The sequence below is a fragment of the Falco biarmicus genome, chromosome 15 (assembly GCF_023638135.1).
Source record: "Falco biarmicus isolate bFalBia1 chromosome 15, bFalBia1.pri, whole genome shotgun sequence".
In the NCBI taxonomy this organism is placed as follows: Eukaryota; Metazoa; Chordata; class Aves; order Falconiformes; family Falconidae; genus Falco; species Falco biarmicus.
Window position 1 is genome coordinate 20,347,778 of NC_079302.1, and position 26,989 is coordinate 20,374,766.

Consider the following 26,989-nt stretch of genomic DNA (forward strand, 5'->3'; position numbering starts at 1 on the left):
GACTACTGCAAGCTGCTGTCAGTAGGACTGAGACACTAGCACTCAGACTGAAGGGACACTATAGTTTTTCTGGCAGCAGTGGTAGCCGTATCTTACACAATTGTATTTTTGAAATGGAACTCTAAAGAGATGCCTTTCTACCATGTTTCAGGTGGTGTGATTTTGATTGTTTAAGAAAAATAACTAACCGCATCTATTAGATAAGCTAGAAACCACATGCATAATCATTGCACGACGCACAAGTTACCATTTCTTGTTTGACGATTTTGTGCTCGGGTGTCAGTTTCCCACAAGCAGCTTATTTGAAGCATTCTGAATTTACATTGTAACTAGCAATGTAAAAAGGGACTTCCAGATCTTCACACATCTGTGAGCAATGCCGTGAAGTAGAGGTTATCCCAACCTTGGTGCAGGCAACCTGTCTGCTTCCCCATAAGCCTTGTCCACTGTGGCTTGAGTAGCTTGACCAAGTGATTTGCTGCAGTCACCACTGTCATCATGGACTCACTGCAATGACCGAGTCATCCACGTTCTCTTTCCATAGGCACTTGCTTGGAATTCTCTACAGGTTAGGTGGTATCTGAGAGAAGATGAGGCTGACTGCCTACAGCCAGGATGCTCTAGGGTTAAACATACCTGACTTTCTCCTGCCTGCCATGGGGTAGGCTACCTTCACCGTGAAGAACAGACTCAGAGCCCTCATGTTACCCTGGCTTTCCTTCTGCAGCAGAGTTGCACGGTTGTTTCAGCGTTTCCTGGAGTTCTAAACATTCACATTGTTTTGTGAGATTACACCAGCATCTATACACAATTTTAAACAGTATTTTATTTAAATTTCATTTATATTTTTTGCCACAAGGCTACAAATTATTAAATGCACAAAGCAGTCAAACAAATAAGTGCAATACACTGTAGATAAAACAATGAAATAAACTACAAGTATCTATAGTATGGTGGAATCAGTCATATAAAAGTATTATTCATATCTTTAAGAAAAGGAATACATTTTTAATCCATGCTTTAGTATGGGGAAAAAATTAGAAGTTAGCAGGGAGGAATTTGATGACACGGTAGAAAGAAAAAGGCTGGAAGGAATAACAAAGCATGTCTCAAATATATAATGAGGTTACTATCACAGTACTAATTCTGTGGAAAGAGACCATGGATGGCAGCTTTCCAATGCTTTGTGAAGCTATTAGCAGAAGTACTGATGGGAAATAAGTGTTTGCCCTATTGAAATCATTTTACCAGTAAAACAAGTTCTGATGCAGTCAAGCATTTTTGGGAAGGCAAGACTTCCGAGTCAGTGCAGTAATTCCCCACTGTAGATGCATAACCAGGATTTATTAAGAAAATGTTCTTTAAAACTTGGCTTGTATGCAACTGGATTATTCGGCATGGTTTGTAAAGAATTCTGTAAGTGGCAGTAGTATATTCAGAATATACTTATCAAGGAGACCACCTTATCAGAAGAATTAATGAAGCTTCATTTTGAAGCAATAAAAGAACATGTCTTCTTCCAGAAACCCTACTTATACGTGGAATACAGCCAGGAACAGTCTCAGGTGACTCTAGAAAATAACTGACTTGCTGTTTCCATTCTGTTCATGCTTAGTCTTGTCTTTCAGTTGTTAAATACTTTGCATTTACAAATGCTGTCCTTAAAACAATTACAGAACTTTTATTTTATACTAAGGCTAAATTCTGTAGATGTCATATCAGTAAATAAAGGCACATATCATGGGATAAAAATCACAATTAACGGCAAGTATCATGAGAAGGCATTTACCAGCAAGAACTGGGAAATGACCCCAGAAGATATAGTGCTGCTGTCTTACAATTTCATCAGAAGTCTCACGATATTTGACTAAAAATTAAGATTTAAGCCATATTAGCCTACCAAGAATGGGCCTATCACAATATATGCTTTTCTGTATAACAGTAGCTTCTAACCTCACATACCTTGTGTATTTGATAATGTGTTCTGAAGGCTGAAACAGCAGAAGATTTATTATAAAAAGATTTCTTTTTAATCTCATGTCTATGAATCCTTTGGCAATGGTCTGATATTAGCCAGCTAGAACAAAAATAAAATAATAAAACCTCATATTGACAAGGATATTTTTTAAAAAATATGGAAATATTTCCACAAAGCTGTGGAACATTCTAACAAAAATTTTATTTAAATACTGATTTTATACTCTTCAGACTGCAATAAAAATATCAGAACAAGATTTCACACTCTGACTAGCCAGAATTCCTGCTTGGTCCTACCTTATTCTTGCTCCTAGCTTCATGAACATGCAGCAAATAGAAGTTCCCAAATTACAGAAAAGTATCTACAACATTGCCTGCTCACCTGTACCTGAATGCAAAACACCTACCTCCACCCTTCAATAACTCTCCAGTTGCCCACTGTCCTGGTCAGGGTTCAAAAATAAGAGTTTAGTGCTGCAGGATGGATCCCTAAAGCTAGTGGTAGGGATGAAATCCAAATAGAAGTAGCAGTGTCATCCATCTTGTCATCTTAAAAAAGAAAAAAAAAAAAAAACAAAACGAAACCAAAAAACCACTCTTCTACATGTACCAGGGGGGTGGTCTTGTCTGATTAAGCCATTGACTGATGATGAAAGCTGTATGATTTTACAAGAAGTAATATCTGAAAACATCTTAGCACACATGTCTTAATCATATTCTCTAGTTCTTGTGTGGAACTGCTGATTCTGGATTCAGTATTTATATCAAGTGCCACAGTATGGGTACCAAAACCATGTGTCACGCATTACAGAATTTATTCATTAGATGTGATTACTTTCCATTAACAATATTGGTCCTGGTTTAGCCAAGATGACACAGAATTTATCACTTCAAATTCCAAATGTTTTTGCTACAACATTTAAAATCTACATTAACTTTCAAGTATGCAGGTGAATTTATAGAAATACACAAAAAAGTCAGCATAGCTTTACATTAACAAAACCCAAAAAAGGTAACCAGTTGCATTGCAGATTGCTCTATATAGCTCTCTCTAGACACCATAGATCTTATGATTCATAATTCAGTATTAAATATGATACAATTACAAGTGTCAGACTAAAAGGTTGTGCCACAGAAGGCAATCCAAAAGACTTAGCTGTCTGAAACCGATAATTATGTAGATCTAGGCGACAGGAATTTTGTACTTCTTCTTGCAGGATTTCACTTTCACCTACATCCATTAGTTTACTAAGGTTCCGCACCTAGAAAAATTCAAAAGGTTGCCCCTGAAAGCCAGACTGGCACAACAGCACAAAACTTTATGCAGCTAGCAAATTCAATGCTATTTCAAGTGAACCAACTCAAACTGTATTGCAAAACCACATCTGAATTTGAGGAAATGAACAACACTATCCCGATGTTTGCATTCCTATTAAACACTTCCCAGAATTCACTGCAGATACATTACAAGCAAGAGTCACAGGTCTGGCTGTTCTTTATCTTGGCTTCCTCCACATATGGATGCATTAGCTGGAAAACCTTAAGCAGACCAACTCATGAGCTTTGTACCCCAAAGTCAACTCACAGCCTCAAGACAGACCTTCAAATGTCTCTAATTTAGAAGGAAAAAAATGACTAAATCTCACGGATCAGTTACGTGTGATGAATTTCAACCTCTTCATAAGGCTCCAGGGAAACCTTATTGTGGCCTTTCAGTTCTTAAAGGGGGCTTATAAGGAAGATGGGGACAGACATTTTAGTAGGGCCTGTAGTGACAGGACAAGGGGTAATGGTTATAAACCAAAAAAGGGTAGATCTAGATTAGATATCAGGAAGAAATTCTTTACTGTGAGGGTGATGAGATACAGGCACGGGTTGCCAGAGCAGCTGTGGATGCCCCATCCCTGGAAATGTTCAAGGCCAGGCTGGACAGGTCTTGGAGCAACCTGGTCTAGTGGCAGGGGGTTGGAACTAGATGATCTTTGAGGTCCCTTCCAACCCAAACCATCCTATGATTCAATGATAATGTCAGCCTGCCACGTGCAACTCAGCATTAGCTAGATATTTTGGCAGATTAAGTGGAACCGTACAAAATTCCCAGATTTCTGTTCATTCTAACATACCCGAAAAAGGCAAATGGAAAAAAAATCTGTTAATTCTATGTTGTCTATAAGGCTTTGTGTATAATATCTACTTAATTATTCCTGTAAATAAAAACAGGAGGCGGCAAGCAGTTTCCAAGTTTCAACAGAGGCTTTGAAAAAGTTACTGTTTAGGTGGTCTTTACTCTCATACAGTCTCTTTCCTTCCTCTCCTCTCTCATCCTTCTGGATTAGCTTCTACCAGTAACACTTAAAGCTCCTTATGATCTAGTAGTTACGTTTATGGCTTGTTAGTGATCTGGGCATGACAGGAGCCTTTTGGACAGTAGCCCAATCCCATGACAAGAATTAAATTGATTTGCAGGAGTCAGCATTCCTTACTGCACCGGCGAACACAGCCAGACTGTGACACTGGTACGTTCACAGTTTCTCCAAACCATGAAGTGATTCTATTTAGAAGTCAGTGATGTGTACTTATCAGATTACCACAGAGAAAAAGTTCCAAAGAGCTTTGTCTGCTCTCTCTCACTTTCCTTTATCCTGCTAACTCTCTCTTGCCATCTTGGTTTCTTTCCCAGCATTTGGAATTATTGCATTAAGTGCTTACATTCCCTCATAGCTCTCTCATTGAGAGAAAAAAAAAAACCAAAAAAAACCCAAAACAAAAAACGAAACAGGGAAAAAAACCCCACCAACAAATCCTCTCTCCCTCTTAGTAAGAGTCAAGATTTCAGCTAGGTTTTTAGTCTTACATTTTCCACTTCCCTGAAGACACGGAGAAAGTTCTCCCTTAAGACCCCTTTCAGTTCAGTTTCACTCCATCCTCTTCTAAGAAGTTCCTCAATCAAAGAAGGGTATTTAGAAACATCTTCCAAACCCTCAGGGAAACTGTTGACAGGAGTCAGACAAGAATATTAAACACACATCACTGGAAAAATGTAGAAAAAGATTTTTAATTAGTATTTTGCACATATTCAGTTTTGGAGTGAGCTCACTTTGGACCCAATTCTTCCTCTGAGAATTTAAAAAAAATAATTAAGAATTCAACTGACATAAACAAGCAGAACTGGGATACAGTGAAAGGCTTCTTCTGTACAGAGGATCCCATAAGCAGAACACAACTGTGTATTCTGGAATGAAGGTGTACTTATGTATAGGCAGAACAACATCATGTAGGAAGAAAAGAAGGGGAGAGGGGAGAGGGGAGAGGAAAGGAAAGAAAACCCCACCAACAAACTCATGTATGCATTAATCTGCTTTTTATATCTGGCCTTTAGAGTAAGAGGAAACAGCTGCATGACAGATGGAGTTGGTGCAATCCACTTGTGTAACAGAACAAAAGGGAACCTGCAAACACAGGATGCGCTAAGGAGTTGCAAGCAATTTTGTGTGCTGTCATTTACAAAGTCATTTTTCCAAAGAAAATACAATTAGAATATTAATACTGTTTTGAATTCAGCAGTTTAGGCAGTGAAAAGAAAGCTATTCAGAACTCTTTGCTGAAGAAATCACAATAAGCAAAACTGACCTATGTCTTGTGCTAATTCTTACCAGAATAAAAAGGAATTAGAAGAAGCTGCAAAACCTGCATTAAACAGCTGCTTTAAATTGTATTTCCATGAGGCTCTGACTTTGTTTTGAGATAACTAATATTTTCTGTTAATTTTCTTTTCTGTGGAGGTGTGGTGATATGTGTATCTCAGGGAATGTATGCCATTACTTTCTTCCAGGACTTGGGAACTTAGCAACCCCACCACCAATGCAAATTATGGTCTTTTTCAAAATGCATACAGTAAAATGTGTCCTTTTGTTGCAAACTCTGTATTTATTTCAGAGATTATAGTTTCAGAGCTATGATTAACTAACTCTGATTAATATGTAAGGTTAAAAGAATAAGAAATTGGCCAACTTTGGTGAGTGGGCAGAGGTTCACTAACCTTTGTACAATGTGCTTATGTATGTAGAATGTAGGGAAATACTTAGTTGCTACATACTTGTGGTCTGGGAGTTTAGATAAGGGGATGTCATAAATAACCTCTGACAACAGTAAACAAGCACTGCAAAGGAAAATACAGTTTTTCTTTAACTAGCAAACAGGATGTTTTTTTCAGAACAATAGGATAAGTAGTTTTTAAGTCAGTAGAAATGAACTGCGCATGTGCAAGAGACCCCAAGCTGAAAGTTTATGTTGACAAAGACTTTGAGCCTTCATAAGAAGACCCTCCAAGAAGACCCTCAAGGTGGCAGCACACATGTGCGAGGAGATGGAAAAATATGTAAAACATTTTGAGGAAATAGTTTGAATATGTATTCCTTTTCCAGGGAATGTTATGCATGTGTATTAGATTGTAGCATAAAAATAGTGAGAACCAGAGCTGGGGAGTACACACTAGAAGCAGCAGCCCCCTACGCACCCGGTGCCACAAATAAAGAATACCTGCTCAATAATGACTCTTGTTACTGAGTTTTATCTTGGAATCCTGGCCCAGCCACACCTAACCTCCCACCTCAACAAGGAGTGCTAGAAAGCAAGGGGTCTCAAAACTCTGATCTCTGGTATCAATTTGGCAACCCAGGTGGGACCGTCTCTGCTTGGCTGTGGTACCCCCAGGATTTCCCGGAGGGACCCCCCACTTCAACTGGATCACTGCAGGAGTGGATGACAGACCATTCAGCAGAAGGTATTCTTTGTTCTGGTATTAGGAATTTGTGTATTTTATGAGACTCCCAATTTGGTTCTAAAGTGTTGGGGATGCCCAGACTGTTTAATAATTGGTTCTAGGGAATATTTGGAGCATGGTAAGCCCCCTTAAGGCAAATTTAAAACTATTGTTGTACCAGTGTAATCATTCTACCTGTGTTTATGACTTTGCATGAGTACTAGCCCTGATTGCATGTCTGTTTTTATTAACAGTGGGGTTCGTCTGTCTTTACTACAGGAGAAACTGCCCTGGGAAAAAATGGAAATAGAAGCATACGTGGTGATAGCTTGCAGAATAATCACCCTTTTGATGCTGGTTTGTTTAAATAAGGGGTTTATGTATTGTATTTGAATGTAGTGCATGGCTGAGCTAGCTCTGGAGTGTAAGGACTGAGATGCGGTGAAACTGCGAAGCGACTGCAGAGTTCTGATCCATGGTTCCGTTGTCCTGCTGTTGCCCATCACGATGGAGACAAATGGCATAATTCGAGAAAATTGTGAATAATAGGTGAATGTCTTGTTTAGGCCAACGGTTGAGTGCACTTATTGGAAGGAACAGCAGGGGTCTCTCTTTGTCAAGACTGTGGTCACTGTAAGCAGCATGTCCTCGGTGTTCTGAGTTAGGAAGGAGGGGATTCGCAGAAGGTGGCCAGGGGACCGGGATGGGATAGGAATAATTTTTCATGACTCGCAAGACTGGGGTGTGTGGCAGTGTGAGTGTTGTCATACCTGCCATTGGGATAGACAGTGGAAAAGAACTCATCAGTCTAAGTTGGGGGAACTAAGGGGACTATCGGACAACTGGATAGGCAGAGGGACAACTAGTAGATGGGAACTGGAAATCACCGTGGTCATCTGTATGGGACCTATTTGAACAATGGGGAATCAACTGAGTGGCAGCATCCTTAAGAAAAGCCCCCTTGGGTGTATCTTGAGGCACTGGAAGGAAATAGGTGGGTCCCCAGGGGGCACTGAAAGAAAAGCAGATCTTCCTAAGTACTGTAACTAATGTTGGCCACTGTATAAACTAGATGACAGAGAGAAGTGGCCACTTAATGGAACTATAGAATATAATACTTTGTTACAACTAATGTTGTTTTTAAGAAGAGAAGGCAAATGGTATGAAATAATGTATGCTGATATGTTCTTTACCTTATGAAACCAGAATGGCAGAGAAATTGCAGATTTAATCTAGCCCTGCAGGCTTCCCTGGTTTTAGCTTTGGAAAAACAGAAGGCAAAAAAAATTAAGGAAATGAAATGACTCAAGAGATGTTGCTCAACTTGCAGCATTGGACAAAGGTGTATTAGGAATGTAGAAAGGAAGAGGGAGGAGGATGAAGGGATGCTAAAGAATCTTGTATTCCCCTTTTCAGAAGAGAAGAATGAAGATTCAGATTAGGAGAGTGATGGGGGATCTAGGGATACCCAAGGAAGAGGGGGTGATTATTCCCCAATCACAAGCCATATCCGTAATAAAACAAGACCAGCTCTTCAAACTCCTCTTCATGAGGCTATGGGTCCCATGGGAACTGTCGCAATCCAAGTCCCATTTACTATGTCCAAGTTAGATTCATGGAAAGAGGCAGTAAAAGGATACCGGGATGACTCAGATGCTGACACCCTAAAAGGCAGGGTGGATGTGCATTTGCCCTTAGTCAATCCAAACTGGGACTCAAACTTAGCACAGTGTATAAACTTCTAAAGAAATACCAAGAATGGGAACAATCTAGATTGGCTAATACAGTTCCTAAATCAGTAAATTATGCAACCCTATATGAGGTAAAACAAAAGCCGGAGGAAACACCCGCTGAGTTTTCAGCGTGACTTAGGACATCAATGAGAAAATACACTACTATGGTTCCCTCATCTGATGGGGGGAAACAGCAATTAATATCACTATTTTTGAGGCAGTCTACCCCTGATATCCAAAAGAAACTTCAGTAAACAAAATAACTGGATGTCAGGAATTGAGAAAGGCTGCTTGAGGAGGCCTGGAGGGTATTTTGGAACCAGGATGAGATAGAACGTAAAAAGATGGGGCATACAATAGCTGCAGTAATGCAGCAAGGGAATGACCCACCTGTGAAAAGAAACAATCAGTAAAATTTGGTCCTTCCCAAGTGGGCCTCTGGACAATGTGCCTACTGTAAGGAACTGGTCCATTGGAAAAGAGACTGTCCAAAATTGGGTAAATCAGGAAAATTAAGGCTCATAGCCAAAGCTGATACTGAATGATGGGAACCTGGGGAATCTACCCTAGCAGATCCACTGGTTAAAATAAAGCTAGGGGCACAGAATAAGGAAGCGGAATTTTTAGTTAATACCAGTGCTTCATATTCTGTGTTGAATCAAGGGTTGGAACCTGAGGGAAATAACGCTGCCAATATTGTGGGAGCAACTGGTTAGGTCAAAAAGGCTCATTTTCCAAAACCATTACAATATATGTAATGGTTGCAAGTGGGAGTACATTAATTTTTGTTTGTCTAACTCCCCAAAATCACTATTGGGCTGAGATTTGTTGGGGCAATTAGATGTTGAAATAAAGTTTTATAACGAACAAATGAAATCTAAAGTAAAAGAAAAAAGATTTGCCAAAATAATGAGTTTAGCCTTAATAACTGATGTAAAACAAATAGAAATCACCACTCAAGTGATGGATCAGGTATTTCCAGAGGTCTGGGCCTCTAAGGTACCAGGAAGGTCCAAACGAGCAAAACCCATTGAGGTGAGACTCAAACCTGGTGCAACTCCAGCAAGAGTAAAACAATACCCCTTGAAATTGGAAGACAGATGAGGAGTAAGATAAATAATTGATAATTTTATACTGAATGGGTTATTAAAAGAATGTGAATCAGAATATAATACACCAGTCCTGCCCATCAAGAAACCCGATGGGAAAGGGTATAGACTGGTGCAGGATTTGAGAACAATAAATCAAATTGTGGAAGATTTACACCCAGTGCTGGCCAATCCGTATTAACAAAATTAAAACCTGGGTGGAAATGGTTTTCGGTGTTGGATCTCAAAGATGCCTTCTTCTGTCTCCCGTTGGCCGAGAGCACTCAAAAGCTATTTGCTTTTGAATGGGAAAACCCAGATTTGGGGAAAAAGACCAAGTTAACCTGGACATTGTTACCCCAAGGTTTTAAAAACAGCCCAACTATTTTTGGAAATCAATTAGCCAAAGAATTAGAAGACTGAAGTCCTCCCTCTGAAAATGGGACTTCATTAAAATATGTGGATGATCTCTTAATCGCTACCCCTATTAAAGAAAATTGTTGCTGATGGACGGTAACCTACTTAATTTCCTGGGATTAAGTGGATACCAACTATCTCAGCAAAAGGTTCAAATAATGCAAACTTGTGTAACTTTTCTGGGATATGAGGTATCTGGAGGACAAGAACTGGGGACAGAACAGAAAGAAGTTATTTGTCAAACGTCTGAGCTCACCACAGTAAAGGAGCTACGAACCTTTTTGGGTATGACTGGGTGGTGCTCTTTTTGGATATATAATTGTGGACTATTGATTAAGTCATTATACCAGATATTAAAAGGAAACCCAACTTGGTTAGAATGGACTAAAGAATCCAGAAAAGCTTTTCAGCAATTGAAGCAGGAGTTAATGAAGACGCCCCACTTTGGGTCTCCCATATGTAACCAAGTTGTTTCTTTTGTTCTCCTATGAAAAACAAGGAGTAGCTCTGGGAGTTCTGTCCCAAGAGATGGGGCCATATTAATGTTGCATACTTCTCCAAACAGTTGGATGAAGTAGCTAAAGGATGGCCAGGCTGCCTGAAGGCAGTAGCAGCAGTAATCCTGAATGTACAGGAAACACAAAAGTTTACACTGGGGCAAGGAATGACTGTCTTAGTGTCCCATGTGGTAACTGCTGTTTTAGAACAAAAGGGTAACCATTGGTTATCCCACTCTCATTTTTTGAAATACCAAGCCATTCTGGTAAAACCTGATGTCACCATCACAACTACTAACCTTGTCAATTCAGCTTCTTTCCTTAGTGACAATGATGCTGGACCCATAGAGCATGACTGTCTATAAACAATAGAGGAGGTATATTCCAGTCGTCTGGATCTAAAAGATCCAACCTATCAAGGATGCTGAGGACTGGTATGTTGATGGAAGCAGTTACATGCAGCAGGGACAACGAAAAGCTAGATATGTGGTAACTACCTACCAGAAAGTAATCAAAACCTGCCAGAACATCGGCCCAGAAGGCAGAACTGCTAACATTAACAAGGGCCTTAACGTTGGCCAAGGGCAAAAGAATTAACATATGGACAGACTTGAAGTACACCTTTGGAGTGGTATGTGCTCATGGAGCTATCTGGAAGGATCAAGGGCTCTTATTGGCCCAAGGGAAAGGAATAAAATATGCTACTGAAATTCTGAAGTTATTCGAAGTGGTGAATGAACCAGAGGAGGTGGCTGTCATCCACTGTAGGAGCCATCAAAAAGGTAACACTCTTCAGGAAATGGGAAATAACTTTGTGGACCAAATGGCAAAACGGACAGCAGAACAGATGGTAACAAAAACACCATTGATCCCTGAAGGTAAGACAGAAAAACCTGTGCATGAAATAACACCAGAATACTCTAAGGAAGATCACAAAATGATACAAGACTTAGATGGGAGTAGGAAAGAGGGGTGATTCTACACTCCTGACAGGAAGATCATAATCCCTGAGTTGTCAGCTTGGTTAATTATTCAGAAAGAGAATGAAGTAACCCACTGGGGTGTAGAACCTCTCTATAAATATTTGACTGAAAAGCTGATGTGCCAAAAGGAGATGAAGATTCAACAGAAAGATAAAAAGAATTTTGCAGCATCTCCCTGGCCTAACCTGTTTACCACCTAAAGTCTGAGGCAGCTTTTTTGTCATTCAGCTTTGGCTTCTGGAGGAAAGCACCTCTATCACTGTTTTTCTATGTGCAAAACACTGCCTAGACACACAACTGCAGAGGCATTAGGATCTGTTTCTACATTTGTAGCACTGCTTCATACAGTTCCAGAAATGAATCATTGTACCCCTCTTTCACAGAACTTGTTTTAATACTCATCACAAGACAACTTCCTACAATTTTTGGTCTGCTTTCTTTTTTTCCCCAAACAGAATCAAGCTTTCATAATTTAAGGAGCAGATGCCAGCATATGTACAATTCTACTAACCGTTCCACTCCATCATAGTCACCACCAATTCCTATCGATTCTGAACCTGCAATTTTCTTTATGTGGTCAAAATGATCTGAAAGATAATATCAAAGAAAACAATATCTAAGCACCCAGCAAGAAGAAATCATACAGTTCAGACATATTAGCACTAGGCAACTCTTCTCCTTAACCATGGATTCTTAATAAAATCCTTTATAGAAAAGTCAAAAGACATCCTGATAATACAGGTTAAAATTTAATAATGCAGTTGACATATTCTGGATAGTTACTGCTGCTTAACTAGATATTATCTGTTATTAAGCATATCAGGCAGCAGTCTTCAAAATAACAGCTACACTGATGAGCTGCAAATGAGGAAAAAGACATGATCATCACAGCACATTAATTCCCAACAAGTAGCCTACATATAACAATAAACTTTTCATTACCTATACCTATGTTTTCCACTTTAAATTACAAAGGTTTAAGGTTTTTTCCAGAAAGTAATAACTACTTTGGGGTTAAAGGCTCTTGGCTCCATTTGGGAACATCATGTCCTCCAGCTACACACCTTGTACCTCTTGTTATTGTTTAAGGAATATTAGCTCCAAAAATGCCTAGAGCTAGAAAGGAATAAACAAGCAGTATAATTTATGCAGTCTTAAAAATGACGCAGACACCAGGAAATTTGTAGAAGCTACCCACAGAAACTACAGTATATTAACTTCAAACCTGCAACGGTAGAAACATTAACAACTTTTCTGCCACAGGCCAGTATATCTGCATTGAAAGTCACCATGATAATTCCCTTGTTCTTTTTCTGAAAGATATGAAGAGACAGGTGATGAGTGGACGCTCATGTGTCCTGCAGACCTCACAGACATGTCATATAGATCTTTCTACGTCCGTCCATCAGTGAGCATAACAACACTTTAAGTCAAAGCTCAGATGGCAACACAAGGCGTTGCCTTTCTGTCCTTGACCCTGGATTCGTTATATCCTCACGTAGCCTGAATAAGCAGAAATCTAGTGACTACATCAAAGAAACTCAACCAGAATTACAAAGTATTTTCAAATACTTTATTCTTGTATCCAAAAATAAAGCACAACCCAAAGAAAATGTCTCAGAAGCAAACGTGTAACTTGCTGCCCAGGGATCTGCTTATAAATCCAATGCAGAGATGGGAAGTGAAAAGCTAAATACGATGACTTGTACGGACAAGTTTGCCTACGACTAGCCAAATGTTCCCATTAAAACTAAAAAAAAACCATCCTGAACCCACAAAACTAAACAAATACCACCACCCACCACCCCTCCAAAAAAAACCCCAACCAACAACCCAAACCCATAGAACTCACCAGTTGCTGGAGGATATCATCTGGAACATTTCTTGAGTGATTACAAACAGAAAATGCTGAAGCATGGCTGAAAATTACTGGTGCTTTTGAGATACTCAGTGCAGCTTTTGCTGTGGAATATGAAGTATGAGATAAATCTATCAGCATGCCCAGGCGATTCATCTCCTTTACCACTTCCTAAAACAGATTTACAGACAACAGTGTCAGTATTAAGTTTATTTAAAGGAAACCATTTAGCTGATATATGTAAACAGATAAAAAAAATCTGCAGCTGTCAGCTAGTCATAACCATGCAGTGCCTCTATGGGTTTCTATTCATCTGTTAACCTAACAGTAATTTATTCACTCACAGTTAACTAGCACACCACCACATGCTCAAAACTTAAAAAACTTAGTCATCTAAAATCAATCATTTGAACCACATCACACTACTTCAGCATATTAATTAATACATTTGATCTGTATTAAAACAATAGTTATAATTACATCTAGTGCTTCTTTTACCCTAAGGAACATCACAGAGAATTTGGTTTGACTGAACCCTGATCACCTCCTAACTATCAAGAACTTCCAGTAATTAATTTTTAATTACAAGTTGCTTTTGAAAAGATAAGGCCTAAGTTGTTAGTTGCGTGAAAGATTGCTTAGATTAGCATTCAAAAGAGATCCTTACTTGGCCAAATGCAGTCAGACCAGTAACACTAGGATAAAAGTTGTGTATTCCTTTGGATGACGATTCAGACCTTAAAAAGGGGAGTGAGGAAGGTGAATCATTTTATTCTGGAGACCATAGTAACAGCAACTGAAACTTCTTATGCTACACACAATAAAAATCATTACCATGTCACACAGCCAAATGTAGGGATAACGAGCTACCTAATACGTATCTTGTTTACACACAACGTTTTTCATGTTCGTAACTGTTTTCTGGATGTTATGCCTTCAGGTTCAGGACTGTTGTACATTTGTGAAGCAATGCAAGACAAGAAATCTTCTGATCACACAAACCTTCACCAGAGAACAAAGATACACTGAAAAGTCAGTTACCTGTCAGCCAGAAAGCCTACTTTTCAGCCTTCTGTGCACATAATTCCCTTTTCCCTGAGTCAGTAGAAGAAGGAATTTTGTCAATCCAGCAAAGAGTTGGTGCTAATATTCTAATACAGGGACTAAATATGCATCTCTGTAGTTGCATATATGGACACCTGTACTTTTGAGCTGGCCAGAGTGGACAGTGTTGAAGGCTGCTGACTGCTGAGTTTTTACATAGCATTTACCTTCTTTTATTTACATTGTATGCATTTCTAATTGGTTTTGGGGGGGGGTTTAGGCTTGTTTTGCCCAATATAACTTTCCTAATAAAGCAAAGGGGATAGCAATTTTGCCATCTTTGTTTTGTTAACAAGGTTTAAAAGTTCCCAAATTGCCAGCATAGCAAGCAGTACATAACAGATCCTCAGTCTCCCACCTGACACATGGCAAGTGATTTACCCTAAAAACATATCATCGTTGACTTAGTTCTGTCTTTCACAGGTGAATTCTGTCTGAATCCATAATTTGGATGGTCACACAAAAACATGCACATTAGTTACCAAGGTGTATTGCAGGTATGTGTTAAAGTCATGTAACGAACACCCAGGTCATAATACATCCTCAGTGTTGCCAAACTGCTGTCAATGGAGTGACCACCTTCTATTCCAATCAGACACGCAATCCTTCTACTGTCAGAGATTCCTGGAAACACCAAAGCAAGATAATTCCAAAGTAATTTCATAACAGATAAGAAGCCGGCACTACTACGCAACAATTGATATTGTAAATTGCAAGCAATAATATTGACATTTTCATAAAACAGGAGCTTATACTAGTGCATGTTTATATGGCAAATTTTCTTATGACTGCAGTGGTCCAGGACTGTGCATAGGTACGTAAAAACTGAAGTTAAAGTTACTCTTTAAAGCAGGATAACATGCCTGCTTTCAGCAATCTGTCTTTTGCACATACCTCCTGCAACCCCATCTAAAACATTTCTGTTGCAGGAAAAAACATCACCTTGGGAAGTTGTCACAAGCTCCAGCTCTTCGTAGTTGTTACACATCCTCTTGACAACATCAATTTGCTCTAAGGTCAGACGCACAGCATCCTTGTTCTGAGCGCTGCAAAGAACATACACTGACCAAAACTGAAAGAGACATTGACAAGTAAACTAGATAACTTGTGTTTCAACTTGGAAATCTTCATTTCACGAGCACAGACCAAAATATTTTCCTACAGTTTACAAGGGATTTGACACTATAATTTTTTCCCCCAAAGAAAGAGTTAGGATGCAAGGCAAGAGCATCCACTCCAGACATGACTAAAGCCTCCTAACACACAGGAAAGCAGATGTAATTTTATTTACCACAAAACAAATGCCACTGTTTTGGTTAAGGGTACCTGGCTTATAAAACACAAATTTTGAAACCCAAGTGATGGAAGAATGTTTGTGGCTGTTCAATTTCATTGTTTTTTCTTTTTCAACAGAAAGAGCTGAAACCACAGCCAGGAGTACTTCTGTGACTGGGAAGGAGGCAAACGTAAGAATATATTCTCAGACCCAGAACCATAGCAGTACGTACCTGAGCTCCCACATAACCAGCCTGAAGTTTCACAAGGTTTGTGTGGGTCTTGTTGAGTTCTCTTAAGTTGACTCTACTGAGCTTATTTTGGTAAAGTATTCTCAGCCGCAGTACAAAGTCATTGTGGCTAGAATTGAAAACAAATAGGATTTGTGATAGAAATAAGTTGTTCCCCTTCCAACCCAGGCATAATTTTTTCCACTCTTCGCAGTCCCTTAGACCATTAATTGCCAATAGTCCTGCAGTCACATATGCTTGAAAATCTCCCTTCTTTTGCAAACAAGCTTTTGTTAGGACAGCAAGACACTTTCTTTTGCTTCTCCCGTACCTGTTGTGCTTCTGTATTTATTTTTCTCCCTATCGTCATTACTATGCTCTTCAGAAACAAATACTTGTGGTAGAATAATCAGTGCTGCGTGTGCTAGAATAATCAGTGTCTGTGTTCCCAGGTCAAAATACACACACCACAGACACCGCTCCTTCACGTTTCAAGGGTATCCTTTCAAGGTATGATGCCTGCTTTCTAGCTCTGCACAGAAGTCATTGCTAGTGAAAGATGCCATTAATTTCTGGGAAGGAGACAAGAACAGTATGTAAAAGGAAACAATAATTAAGTGGTAAGACGTGATGTGCTGGTTTTGGCTGGAATAGAGTTAATTTTCTTGACAGTAGCTAGCATGGGGCTGTTTTGGATTTGTGCTGAAAGCAGTGTTGATAATGCAGAGATGTTTTCGTTACTGCTGAGCAGTGCTTACACAGAGTCAGGGCCTTTCCTGCCCCTCACCCCACCCTACGAGCGAACAGGCTGGGGGGCATGAGAAACTGGGAGGGGACACAGCTGGGACAGCTGACAACAACTGACCAAGGGAATATTCCATACCGTATGACGTCATGCTCAGTATACAAAGCTGGGTGAAGGAAGGGGGTGGATTTTTGGAGTGATGGTGTTTGTCTTCCCAGGTAACCATCATGTGTGATGAAGCCCTGCTTTCCAGAGGCAGCTGAACACCTGCCTGCCGATGGGAAGTGGTGAATGAATTCCTTTTTTTGCTTTGCTTGAGCCCACAGCTTTTGCTTGATCTATTAAACTGTCTTTATCTCAACCCATGCGTTTCCTCACTTTTACTCTTCCAGTTCTCTCCCTTGCCCCAGTGGGGTAGGGAGGAGCGAGCAAGCAGCTGTGTGGGGCTTAGTGGCTGGGGTTAAACCATGACACCTGACCAGAAAATCACAAATCCATTTAGAATAACCTGATCCCATAGTAAGTACCCTCTGAATCAAAATTCCTTTTGAATAAATCGCTGCAACAGTAGCTAACTGCTATGTGCTAGTAACAGCTTATGTCTCTACTGATCCAAACACACTTTAGCATTTCCTCCTCACTTGTCAAGATTCACAAAGAGGGTTTAGTTGAACATATTTTATATACCCATCAATTAAACGAGCTTCTTGCATTAGCTCAATAGCTTGCTCTCTCATCGAGAAGGCTGAATGGCTTTCATAGCTGAATGGCACAATATCAGAGAAGAACGTCAACAGCCACAGCAACTTTGTTGTATTTCTCTTCGTTTCCATTTTCCAGTTTGCTAAAGCAAAGAGGTACCACAATTACTTGCTGATGACAATGAAACAGCAAAATTTCCTGTCTGTGGAAGCTGCAGGCTTAATAGTATAGCCAGAGCTGAAGTGCCTCTCCTTCTGATACAGCTGGGGTGAATTCTGCAGGAGGAAAAAAGAAAGAAATAGTTAAACAGAAGGGAAGGTAGTGGTGGAAACTGTAAACCAGCTACCTTCTCCCAAAGATTTTAAGGTCTCTGGCTATTGTATTTTGCACATATAACCACTCCTTAAACTCTGCTGCTGCCACCAGCTGACTGCTGAAGGGAACCAGCCCATCAGTCAGAGCTGGCAGGGTGAGCCTGACGGACCCTGGACTCACACCTCCCAAAATAGCACAATAACATAGATTTTGCATTACATTAACTAGTTTGTTTTCATTGTTTAGGAAACCTCACACTGAAATGAACACTGAAACTGTTTTTGAGAAATTCCAAAAATCAGCTTCTTCTGACTGAATTGTATTGTTGAAACACATGTCATGTCAGAGTATTTAAGAGGAAAGCTGTTGAAATCCAACACTTTTCCATACCTTAGGAAGGACAATACGTGCCAAATTTGAAAGGATCACTTTATTTCCATGAGGAAATGGGTATGGTAGCAACTTCAAGAGTAATTCAAGCCCCCCCCCCCCCCCCCCCCCCCGCACTTTTTCAAAATACAGTACTCAAACACTTGGATTAACAGCCTTTCAGGTGTCAGTCAAAAAACTTTTTCACAGATTAGAAATGCCTCCTTTTCTATGTAAAGCTAGGAGGTGAAAATGCCTTTTCAGGCAAAAGGTTGGGTGTTTTCCCCCTGCCACATTCAGAGTTACTGGCAGCATTACCTATAAAGCTGAGGAGCAGTCACCCCCTTAATTCATTGGAGTGACATCCTAACTAGACGCATGTGCCATGTGAATTCTTTCAAAACAAAAAAGTTTGGCTAGAATTCTAGTATAGTGAGTCAATGCTCAAATTTTTTCCAAAAGACAAGGGGGAAAAAAAAAAGTAAAAAAAAAAAAGTTGACTCTTCATTTGTTTTCCACGATGAGTCAGTAAAGTTTATATTAATCAACTTTCTTCTAGCATCACAAAAGTTTGTGTTTGTTAATAAAGGAAGTTGGTTTTACGTATTCCTTGTCTGCAGAGGTAAAAACAAATAGCAAATATCCAAGACATGATAACATTACAAGGCAATTCACCTTGCCTGCATGCTTTGCTTCTCTTCTTTCAGCAAATTTTCTAAAGCAACAGGAGGTGGACATAAACCCAGGAAGTGGTTTCCCAATATGAAGCCACATGTTCATCAATAAAGTCACAGGTATCTCAAGAGAGAATCATAGGTGTTGGTGGATTAGAAGCAAATTCAAGTCATGCTAAGCAGATGACCTATTGATGGCATCCTGTTCTACACACATTTCTTTCTTTCCCTTACCAGAACATTTTGATTATAAAAATCAAAGCCAAAATAAGAGTAAGCCTGTAACCAGGATATTGAAAAGCAGCACAGTGAAAGTCATATTATTAAGATTCTTACATTTCCAGCCTATGTATTATTCCATTTTCCTGTCACCTGCAATGTGCAGAGTATAAATCAAAGGAAAAGTTAACTGGCTTATTTGCCCTTCCTATGCTTGGTAAAATGTAAATAAATTTGTAAAGGGCTTACATTTAATAAGCCAGAATAAGTTTAATCAAGCTGTGCAATTAGAATGTTTTAAAATAAAAATTAATCCATTTTGCATGTATTTTATCTCTACATCAAAGTAATGCAAAAGTTAAAAAAAATTAAGATATGTCACAATGTGTTTAGAAAGATGCAAACTGCTATTCTAAAAAAATCCTTTAACTTTGACAAAACTTCCTAAGGTTCCTCTTTTGAGAAACTGGCTCAGGCCTTTTCTGTTTCACAGGATTTGGGAATGCATGAAATTGTGGGATCATCTGGCAGGAAGTACTTTTGAACAGTGGGAACATACAACCTTCTACAAAAAGGAGCACAGATGGAGAAGCAGGTTTAAAATCAGCCCTGAAGTGGTCTCAGGAAGCAGCTCTAGGACAGCTGAATAAACACAGTAGCGTGCACAGACAAATGGAGACCCAATATAGATATGATACCAGGGGAGCTGTGGCACTAACTAAAGCAAATTAATAACCCTCATGCCTTAGTGTTTCCTACAAGCAAAACATAATGTAAGAAATGGCACAGAGAGTATCTATGAAGTACAGGGGTCTAATGCTACATAGAGGAAAGCACTCCAGAAACAGATTAATCCTTCAAGGATGCTTAACAGTCTATGTTCTCATTCATTAAGAAACATAACAGAAGTGATTGACTCCAAGTTTCTTCTCATTTGTCCAAAACTTAAGAGTTTTTGGCTAGGCCCTTGAGACAGTATGGGAATCAGTTTACATCAGAAGTCTATGTATCGGGGTTTTTCTCATTGATTATTGATTGTGATGCATCAATGCTGAGCAAGCTGACCTCTGTTATTACTTGTACTCAAATAAAATGAATATTTATAGATTATGTATTTGGGAAAAAATGAGGCATGTCGCCAGTATGTGGGCTTACACATTATATCTAGGTACAGTGACATCCATGTTCAAAATATGAGCCCTGTTGTGCTTGTATGACATGGTGTTTGATTTCCTTCTCTTACTTGCTTGCAATAAAATTGATTAAACAAGAGGGCACAATGGAAAAAAGGATAAACAGAATCCTACCAGAATCTTATATGCATTTAAAACTGCAGCAGTTTGTTTACAATTGATTTATTTCAATTAACCTCCTGCTTTCTGCATAAGGTACTAGGCAGTGGGGATATAAAGTAAAGCAGGCCCAGCAAGGCCCCTCCTACTTCCCTGGTCAAGCTCCTCTCTCCCAGACCTGGGGTTGTAAAGCAAAGTGCACCACTAGTCCCCATGGGACAAACCCAGAGGCGGCCTCATGGTGCTGCTCCAGCAACTGAAGTACTTCTCTTCAGTTCTGAGTTAAGCACCGCAGCTGAGTCTCCCACAGAACAAAAGTCTGTCCCAAAGAAGTCTGTCCCAAAGTCGTCCACTACAAAGGGCAACGAGCACAAACACAAAACTTTCCTCTTACTTTCAGCTCCACTCCAGCTATGCAAAACCTCACAGACATGCAACATACAGATGCACACAGTGTGGAAGAGATAAGGATTGAGGGTGCAAAATGCGATTTTATCTCTTCTTTGCATTACACTTCAGAGCAAAAACTTCTGTCTCTTCCTGTATCTACATTTGCATCTCTCATTCAGAGCGTAACTGCTTTTCATCCCCACCATACCTCTGCCCACAGGATAGCCTCAGCAATTTTGGGGTGTCAGCCCACAGCCCAAAATAAACAAAGAGAGTCCTTGGAGAGCCACGATAGGCAGAGTGAGTCTTTGCAGACTCACACTACAGAAATAACATTTTGCTACTTCACACTAGTTAGTTTCTCCATTGGCTTATATTCCTCAAGCTCTTCATGAACAGCTAGGAAGTTACTATCATTAAAAATATGAATACTGAGAAAGCGTACCTTAAACTGAGCATTCCCACATCAGGGACGACAGAGCTATAATGCAGCAGGATGGCCGTATCGGCCATATAAGGATGCAGCAAGGGGGTTTGCGCTTTTAAAATAGATACATTTTAACTGAAACTTTCACAGTAAAAAGGGAAAGTTTTCTTGCATGCTTCTGTCATTTACCATCTTCGGAAGTTTGGGCAAGTGTGCCTGCCCCCTTTTCTCCTTTCCAGCAGGCAGGCCAGACCTCAGTGCAGAAGGGTCAGTAAACAGCTGCTGTTTAAGTGCAGCAAATCTCAATTAGGAATCACATTCTTTTCATCCATTTGAAGTCCTTATTTTCCATTTTGTTATTTATTAAAATGCTTCATGACAGCCATTACATTAATACGAAAATGTGTTGAATTATTGTGCCAAATCAGATATATAAACTGCAATAAAATAGAGCTCACAGCTCAAGATAGTAATATATCCTGAAAAATGAAGAAGGTTCATCCTCCTGCCCCCAGTCCACTTACGCTGAGATCTCACATAGATAATCCCAGTGTAGGTCTGAATTAACTACGTCAGATCATGGCAGCAGCTTAGTTACACCAGCAGGACCCTAGGTGAAAACCTTCCTGCTGACTGCTCGCAGAAATACGGATTCTCCCTATTCCTTAAATAATAATTAAACATAATTAGTAATACATAAATATTAAACATACTTTTAGGAGCAGAACACATGCATCATGCTATGAAATACTTTTTTAAGAAAAGATACTGATCCCTTTGAAATTCACCTTGTCATCAAGATAGTCTTTCATGATCTCTCTCAATTTTTGCTTGAAATTCCTTTCACCATCACCAACCCTGAGTCATGTCAGGTTTATCTGTTCCCCTGCTTAGAAACCTTTAGTGCTGTATTATAATTAATAATTTCCAACCTGCTATTCCTTCCCTGCCTATGCAAAGGTGCAATGAAGTGCCACCAAGCAATGAGAAAAAAATTAAACAATAATTTATTGCTTAAAGCAGGGATAAAAGGGAATAGATACAGGAGTGGGTGGAAGGCATTTCAGGATCTCTTGGATAAAGAAAGGAACTAGCAGGATGTCATGTCCCAGACTTACTGGGGGCAAGTACAGCACTTAAATATGAGGTGATCTTAGCTTTCAGCCTTGAATCCAAAAGTGCACCTTAGGTATTTCACATGCTATCCACCATGCATGTAGACTGCAAGTTTTTCAGATGCAATATAACCTCAGTTGGCAAAACTTCTTTGCAACTGAAGTATAGGAGATTCATTGCTGTAAAACAATTCCATAAGAAATTTTATTATTACAAATAATAATTACATTTTAACTCTAGAAAGATTTTTTCATAACTTCCCTTAAGAAAAGGACAGCTACTGAATTTCTTTCCTATTAGGTTCTCATCTTTTACTTCACTGTGGTTTTTTCCTGTCCACAGTCTTAATTTAAGACTTCCTCACAAATCAAATTGCCCAATCCAGTAATTTTAAAGTAAATAGGAGCTCTGCTAATGCTATGCATTTTTTTATCTCATTGCTAATAATGATGACTATTTTCTCAGAAATCCAAAGTTACTGAAATTCTTTTAACTTCAATACAGATATGCTTTATGACATAATTGCCTAAAGGCAGAATAAAGGAGAAGAGTCTTAACAACTACTTCTATAGCACTGTAGTGGACCACATGTCATGAGGTGAAACTGAGCTTGAGTGCTGACCTCAGTGGAAGGGCTGGCCAATATAGTGGCCGGATGCAGGGAGCCAGCTGGCTCCTTTGTTAATACGCAATGTCCTCTTTCTCAGATCTGGTGATACTGATTTCCTGGAATGCAAACCAGAACTCGTAGAACAGAATGTACAGACTTGAGCCACCAACTGTGCCAGGGTTCCCCTCTGTGACTGTGCTCCCTAGTGTATGGTCCACCGCAGACTTCAAAGCTACAGACAGATTAAACGAAAGGAATGCTGTTCCTCCCAGCCACTCCATTTAGGCTGCCTGTCCCATGCTTCTGTCCCTTGTTTTAACACAGGCTTTTCTCCATGCCAGGGTCAGTGCAAACCATGTTTTCTCCAGCCCCTGCTCACAGAATGGTCAGGGTTGGAAGGGGCCTCTGGAGGTCTAGTCCAATCCCCTGCTAATTAGGTTCACCTAAATCAGGCACAGAGTTGTGTCCAGGTGGGTTTTATATGTCTCCAGGAAAGAAGACTCCACCACCTCTGTGGGCAGCTTGTTCCAGTGCTCCGTCACCCTCACAATAAAGTTATTTTTCCTCATATTCAGATGGAACTTTTTGTGTTGTACTTTGTGCCCATTGCCCCTTGTCCTGTCACTGAACATTACAGAAAAGAGCCTGCCCCCATCCTCTTGACACACCCTTAAGGCATTGGTGTGCATTGCTAAGATCCCCTCTCAGTCTTCTCTAGGCTAAACAGGCCCAGCTTTCTCGGCCTTTCCTCATAAGGGAGATGCTCCACTTCCCTCATCATATTCATAGCTGGACCCTCTCCAAAAAGAGTGGAAGAACTCCTGACACACTCATTCATTTTGCACAGTTCCGAAGTATTTCTAATATTCTGGATAAATCTTTAAAAAAACAATGCTACAAAAGCCACAAGGATGAGCATTACTGAGCATTAACAATGAAGTTTTGCCATAATGGATGCAGCCAGTGGAACTATTGCTTTCACAGGAGGTAACAAACTTCAGATGGAAGTGCAGTCTTAGAGAAGTTTTTTTCCATAAACATGTGTCAGAAATACACATGCATTGTGAGGTCCAAAAACTTTAGTGAAACAGCACTTCTACAGAACTGTGAAGGATAGAGAGCAGTCAGAAGTTGTTCCTTTTCTGCCTTGTGTCAACTGTAGAGATTTCCCTCAAATGTCAAGGAACAAATACAACTTACCTTTTGACCACAAATGCAGACTTTGTTATCACAGTGAAAAAAAATCCTTGTATCTCTAGTCTAGAAAAATGTTAAATTTGTTTGAGGCAGATCAGCATGCAAAATGTTAAAAAGGAAAGCTCAAAAAATTACCCAAGCATCAGAATTCTCACAAGCTGGCATCACAAAGGCAAATAAGTTTCTACAGGTTTTTTTTGTTTTCAAAGTCATCAACCCAAAATACAGATCAGATGTACAACCTGTATCTCTAAGACTCTGCCAAAACGTGACAAAAGGATTCTAAAGGGAACACTAAGATTTTATAGTTTATTGTATACTCTGTGGCATAGTACCATTTAACTGCTATTCCAGAAATCCACATGATTTGTCAGTTCAAAATGCTTAAGGAAAAAGCAGCAAGCCTTGTTCACACAATAACACTGTTCTGATGTAAAAACCATTACACGTTGTAAATTTTGGTCCAAATATTTACTATTTCTCCATCAATAAGAAGTCCATAGCTATTTTCAGGAAGATTTTTAGGCAGGAAGTACAATACATGTTCTTTAAGCAGTCTGACTGCTAACAGAAATTATACTTACCTATATATTACCAATTCTACATTCAGTGTATTTGTACAAAACTGCTGTTCTTGGTAGCTGCAACAATTTCCTACAGATTTGCTACACAGAAGTACCTTCTATGTTTCATGCAAAATATTCTTTATGCTTTGACAGTAAGACTTGTGCTTTTTTTGCCTGAACAGTTTCAAAGGCAAATAAGTATAACATCATTCAGAAATCAATCCTTGCAAATTGAAGGAGTATTGCAAGCACTACACAAAATTAAGAATATGGTATTTTAGGCACCCCTGTTTAAACAACATTCGAAATACAAAACCCACACAGCTTTTTTCCGTGCTGACTGAGCAGAGTTGAAAAGTGGAAGCTGACATGAGATTTATAGCTTTCTCTTTTTTATCTAAAGGCTCCTTGGAGCAGGTTACCTTCTTAGGAAAATGCAGTGAAGTCGAAATCCACATATCACTGTGTTGGATGCAACCGCTAAAGCTTGGCACCAGATCCTCCTGGCGTCAGGGCAGCAACCAAGAAACGTCCTCTGTTTCTTTAACTCACATATCACAGACTTCACAGTTAACAAACAGTTGGAGATTTCCCCTTTCAAAGACACAAGGTCTGCCAGAGAGCTTTCAGCTCAGCTGCCACCCACCCAGGAAACCACAAGCCTTGTGTTGTGCAGTTCTCAAAACCAGTTATTTCCTCCCTCTTGTGGCAGTCTGTCTGTGCTGTCCATCGTGCATCTGCTCACTAACATGTGTTGAACACTGCTTTGTTCATATGGTTTAGAAACAGGTGCCCCTCATCACAGAATAATTTAGGTTGGAAGGGATTTCTGGTGGAATGTCATCTGGGCCAGCCACCCGATCCCACCTAAGGTAATTTCAAAGTTAGGTCAGGTTGCTCAGGCCCTTATCCAGTGGAAGTTTCGATGTCTTTGAGGAAAAAGATTACATATACAACCTGTCCATGTGCCTGTTCTGATGCTTGCTTGTTCACATTGTGATTTATTCCCCCCACACCCCCTTATATTCAACTGGAATCTCCCTTGCTGCAATCTGTGGCGGTTGCCTCTCATACTCTTGCTGACCTGCTCTGAGATGAGTATCTTAGATTTGAACTTACAATAAACAGAGGTATAGGTATGCACCTTACTGCTGACCTGATATTGCCACATTGACTATACCTAAGCCAATAAATATCTACCCCTTGTTACTATACCTGCTGGATTTTAAACAGGACTTACTGTGCCATTGCATATTTGTAAAGGTCAAAATGCTCACAAAGTACAGGTTACCTTTTCAAAGATACCTATGGCTCCGAACCTACTGGGACTTTTCATCATCTTTGTGGGAGCTGACAGTTTGGAAACAAAGAAATACATGCAAAAACATGATCCTGTCATTTCATAAGACATAAGGTTTGCTTACCATAATTTTTTATTTCATACTTTGTACAGAAAACTAAACAGGCATCATGTTTTTGTTTATGATTCCACTGCAGAGAAATAATCACATCTCACTATCAAAACTCCCACTGAGCCATTGCGCAAGTCATGTCTTAACTAGAACATACGTTTGTCATCAGTCCTCTAGTTCCCAGTAATTGGAAAACTTAAACAGAAACATCAGCTGGAATTCTGGTTCACATTGCTAATTTGGTGAACTTGGCTTATAAACATTTCCCATCAATACAACCCTAAACAACACAAATTTAGTACCAAGAGAAAAAACAAAGATTTTATTCAAGAAAAAACCTCTACCTAATCTGAATCTTGATCCAGGCCAAGTCCATTTTTATGCCTATGATGGGAAACTATCTCCCAAACTTAATTTAAAGCAGCAAATAAACAGGCTCAGATTAATTTTCCCACCTGTGGTCTAGTTCTAGCTCATTTTTCCTTCTTAATGTTCAACTTTTCAAATTCTCATCCCCTTCTTCCAAAGCAAGTAAATGTCATATAATCATCATTGCTTGCAATTTATTTTTCCTATTTTGTCAATTTTCTCTCCTTACAAAATCAAGTTCAGTCTCTGATGTGATTTCTGCCTAAAACTCTGTGTTTTCCACATGCCTCCAGCAAAACTAAACTCACTGACTCCTCGTTCAAGAACAGCCTTTGCTGAGTCACTAAGCTCCTGCTTGGTCTTCTAACAGTTCACCTCTTTGCAGATTCAGAATGTAACTGGTTTTTAAAGATGCTAAAAAAAATTCTTCCTTTGTCTTACAGTCATGTTTCTTCTGTCTTTTTATTCCAATAGCCTTGGATGAATCTTAGCAGCTGTTTGTGCGTAATTCTTACCATGTGGCACTCGTAATTTACATCCTTCCTGCAGAGTCCATCTGGCAGGACTGTTCTCTTAATAAATATCCTGAGAGCTATCTTTACTGCCCAGAATGTTGTTACACAGCTGTCTCTCCCTGATAATAGCTATCCCTATGTTTATCT

At 39.6% G+C, this 26,989-nt stretch overlaps 1 protein-coding gene across 12 annotated transcripts; it reads right to left on the minus strand.

Moving 5' to 3' along the window:
• Positions 1–806: 806 nt before the first annotated feature.
• LOC130159188 (dipeptidase 2-like) lies at positions 807–26,893 on the minus strand. 12 transcript variants are annotated; one of them, XM_056360530.1, is made up of 13 exons: positions 26,636–26,836; positions 24,969–25,093; positions 22,176–22,352; positions 17,357–17,646; positions 15,928–16,054; positions 15,362–15,491; positions 14,902–15,043; positions 13,983–14,052; positions 13,310–13,486; positions 12,683–12,770; positions 11,969–12,044; positions 4,832–4,967; positions 2,056–3,239 (listed from the first exon to the last, which is right to left on the minus strand). In XM_056360530.1, the coding sequence occupies exons 4-13, from the start codon at positions 17,500–17,502 to the stop codon at positions 3,045–3,047; spliced, it is 1,287 nt and encodes a 428-aa protein (XP_056216505.1). In that variant the 5' UTR covers positions 17,503–17,646; positions 22,176–22,352; positions 24,969–25,093; positions 26,636–26,836; the 3' UTR covers positions 2,056–3,044. The 12 variants fall into 12 exon arrangements, with proteins under 12 accessions (XP_056216502.1, XP_056216505.1, XP_056216508.1 ...); XM_056360533.1 differs by lacking the exons at positions 24,969–25,093; positions 26,636–26,836 and adding an exon at positions 26,843–26,873; XM_056360531.1 differs by lacking the exon at positions 24,969–25,093.
• Positions 26,894–26,989: the final 96 nt, after the last annotated feature.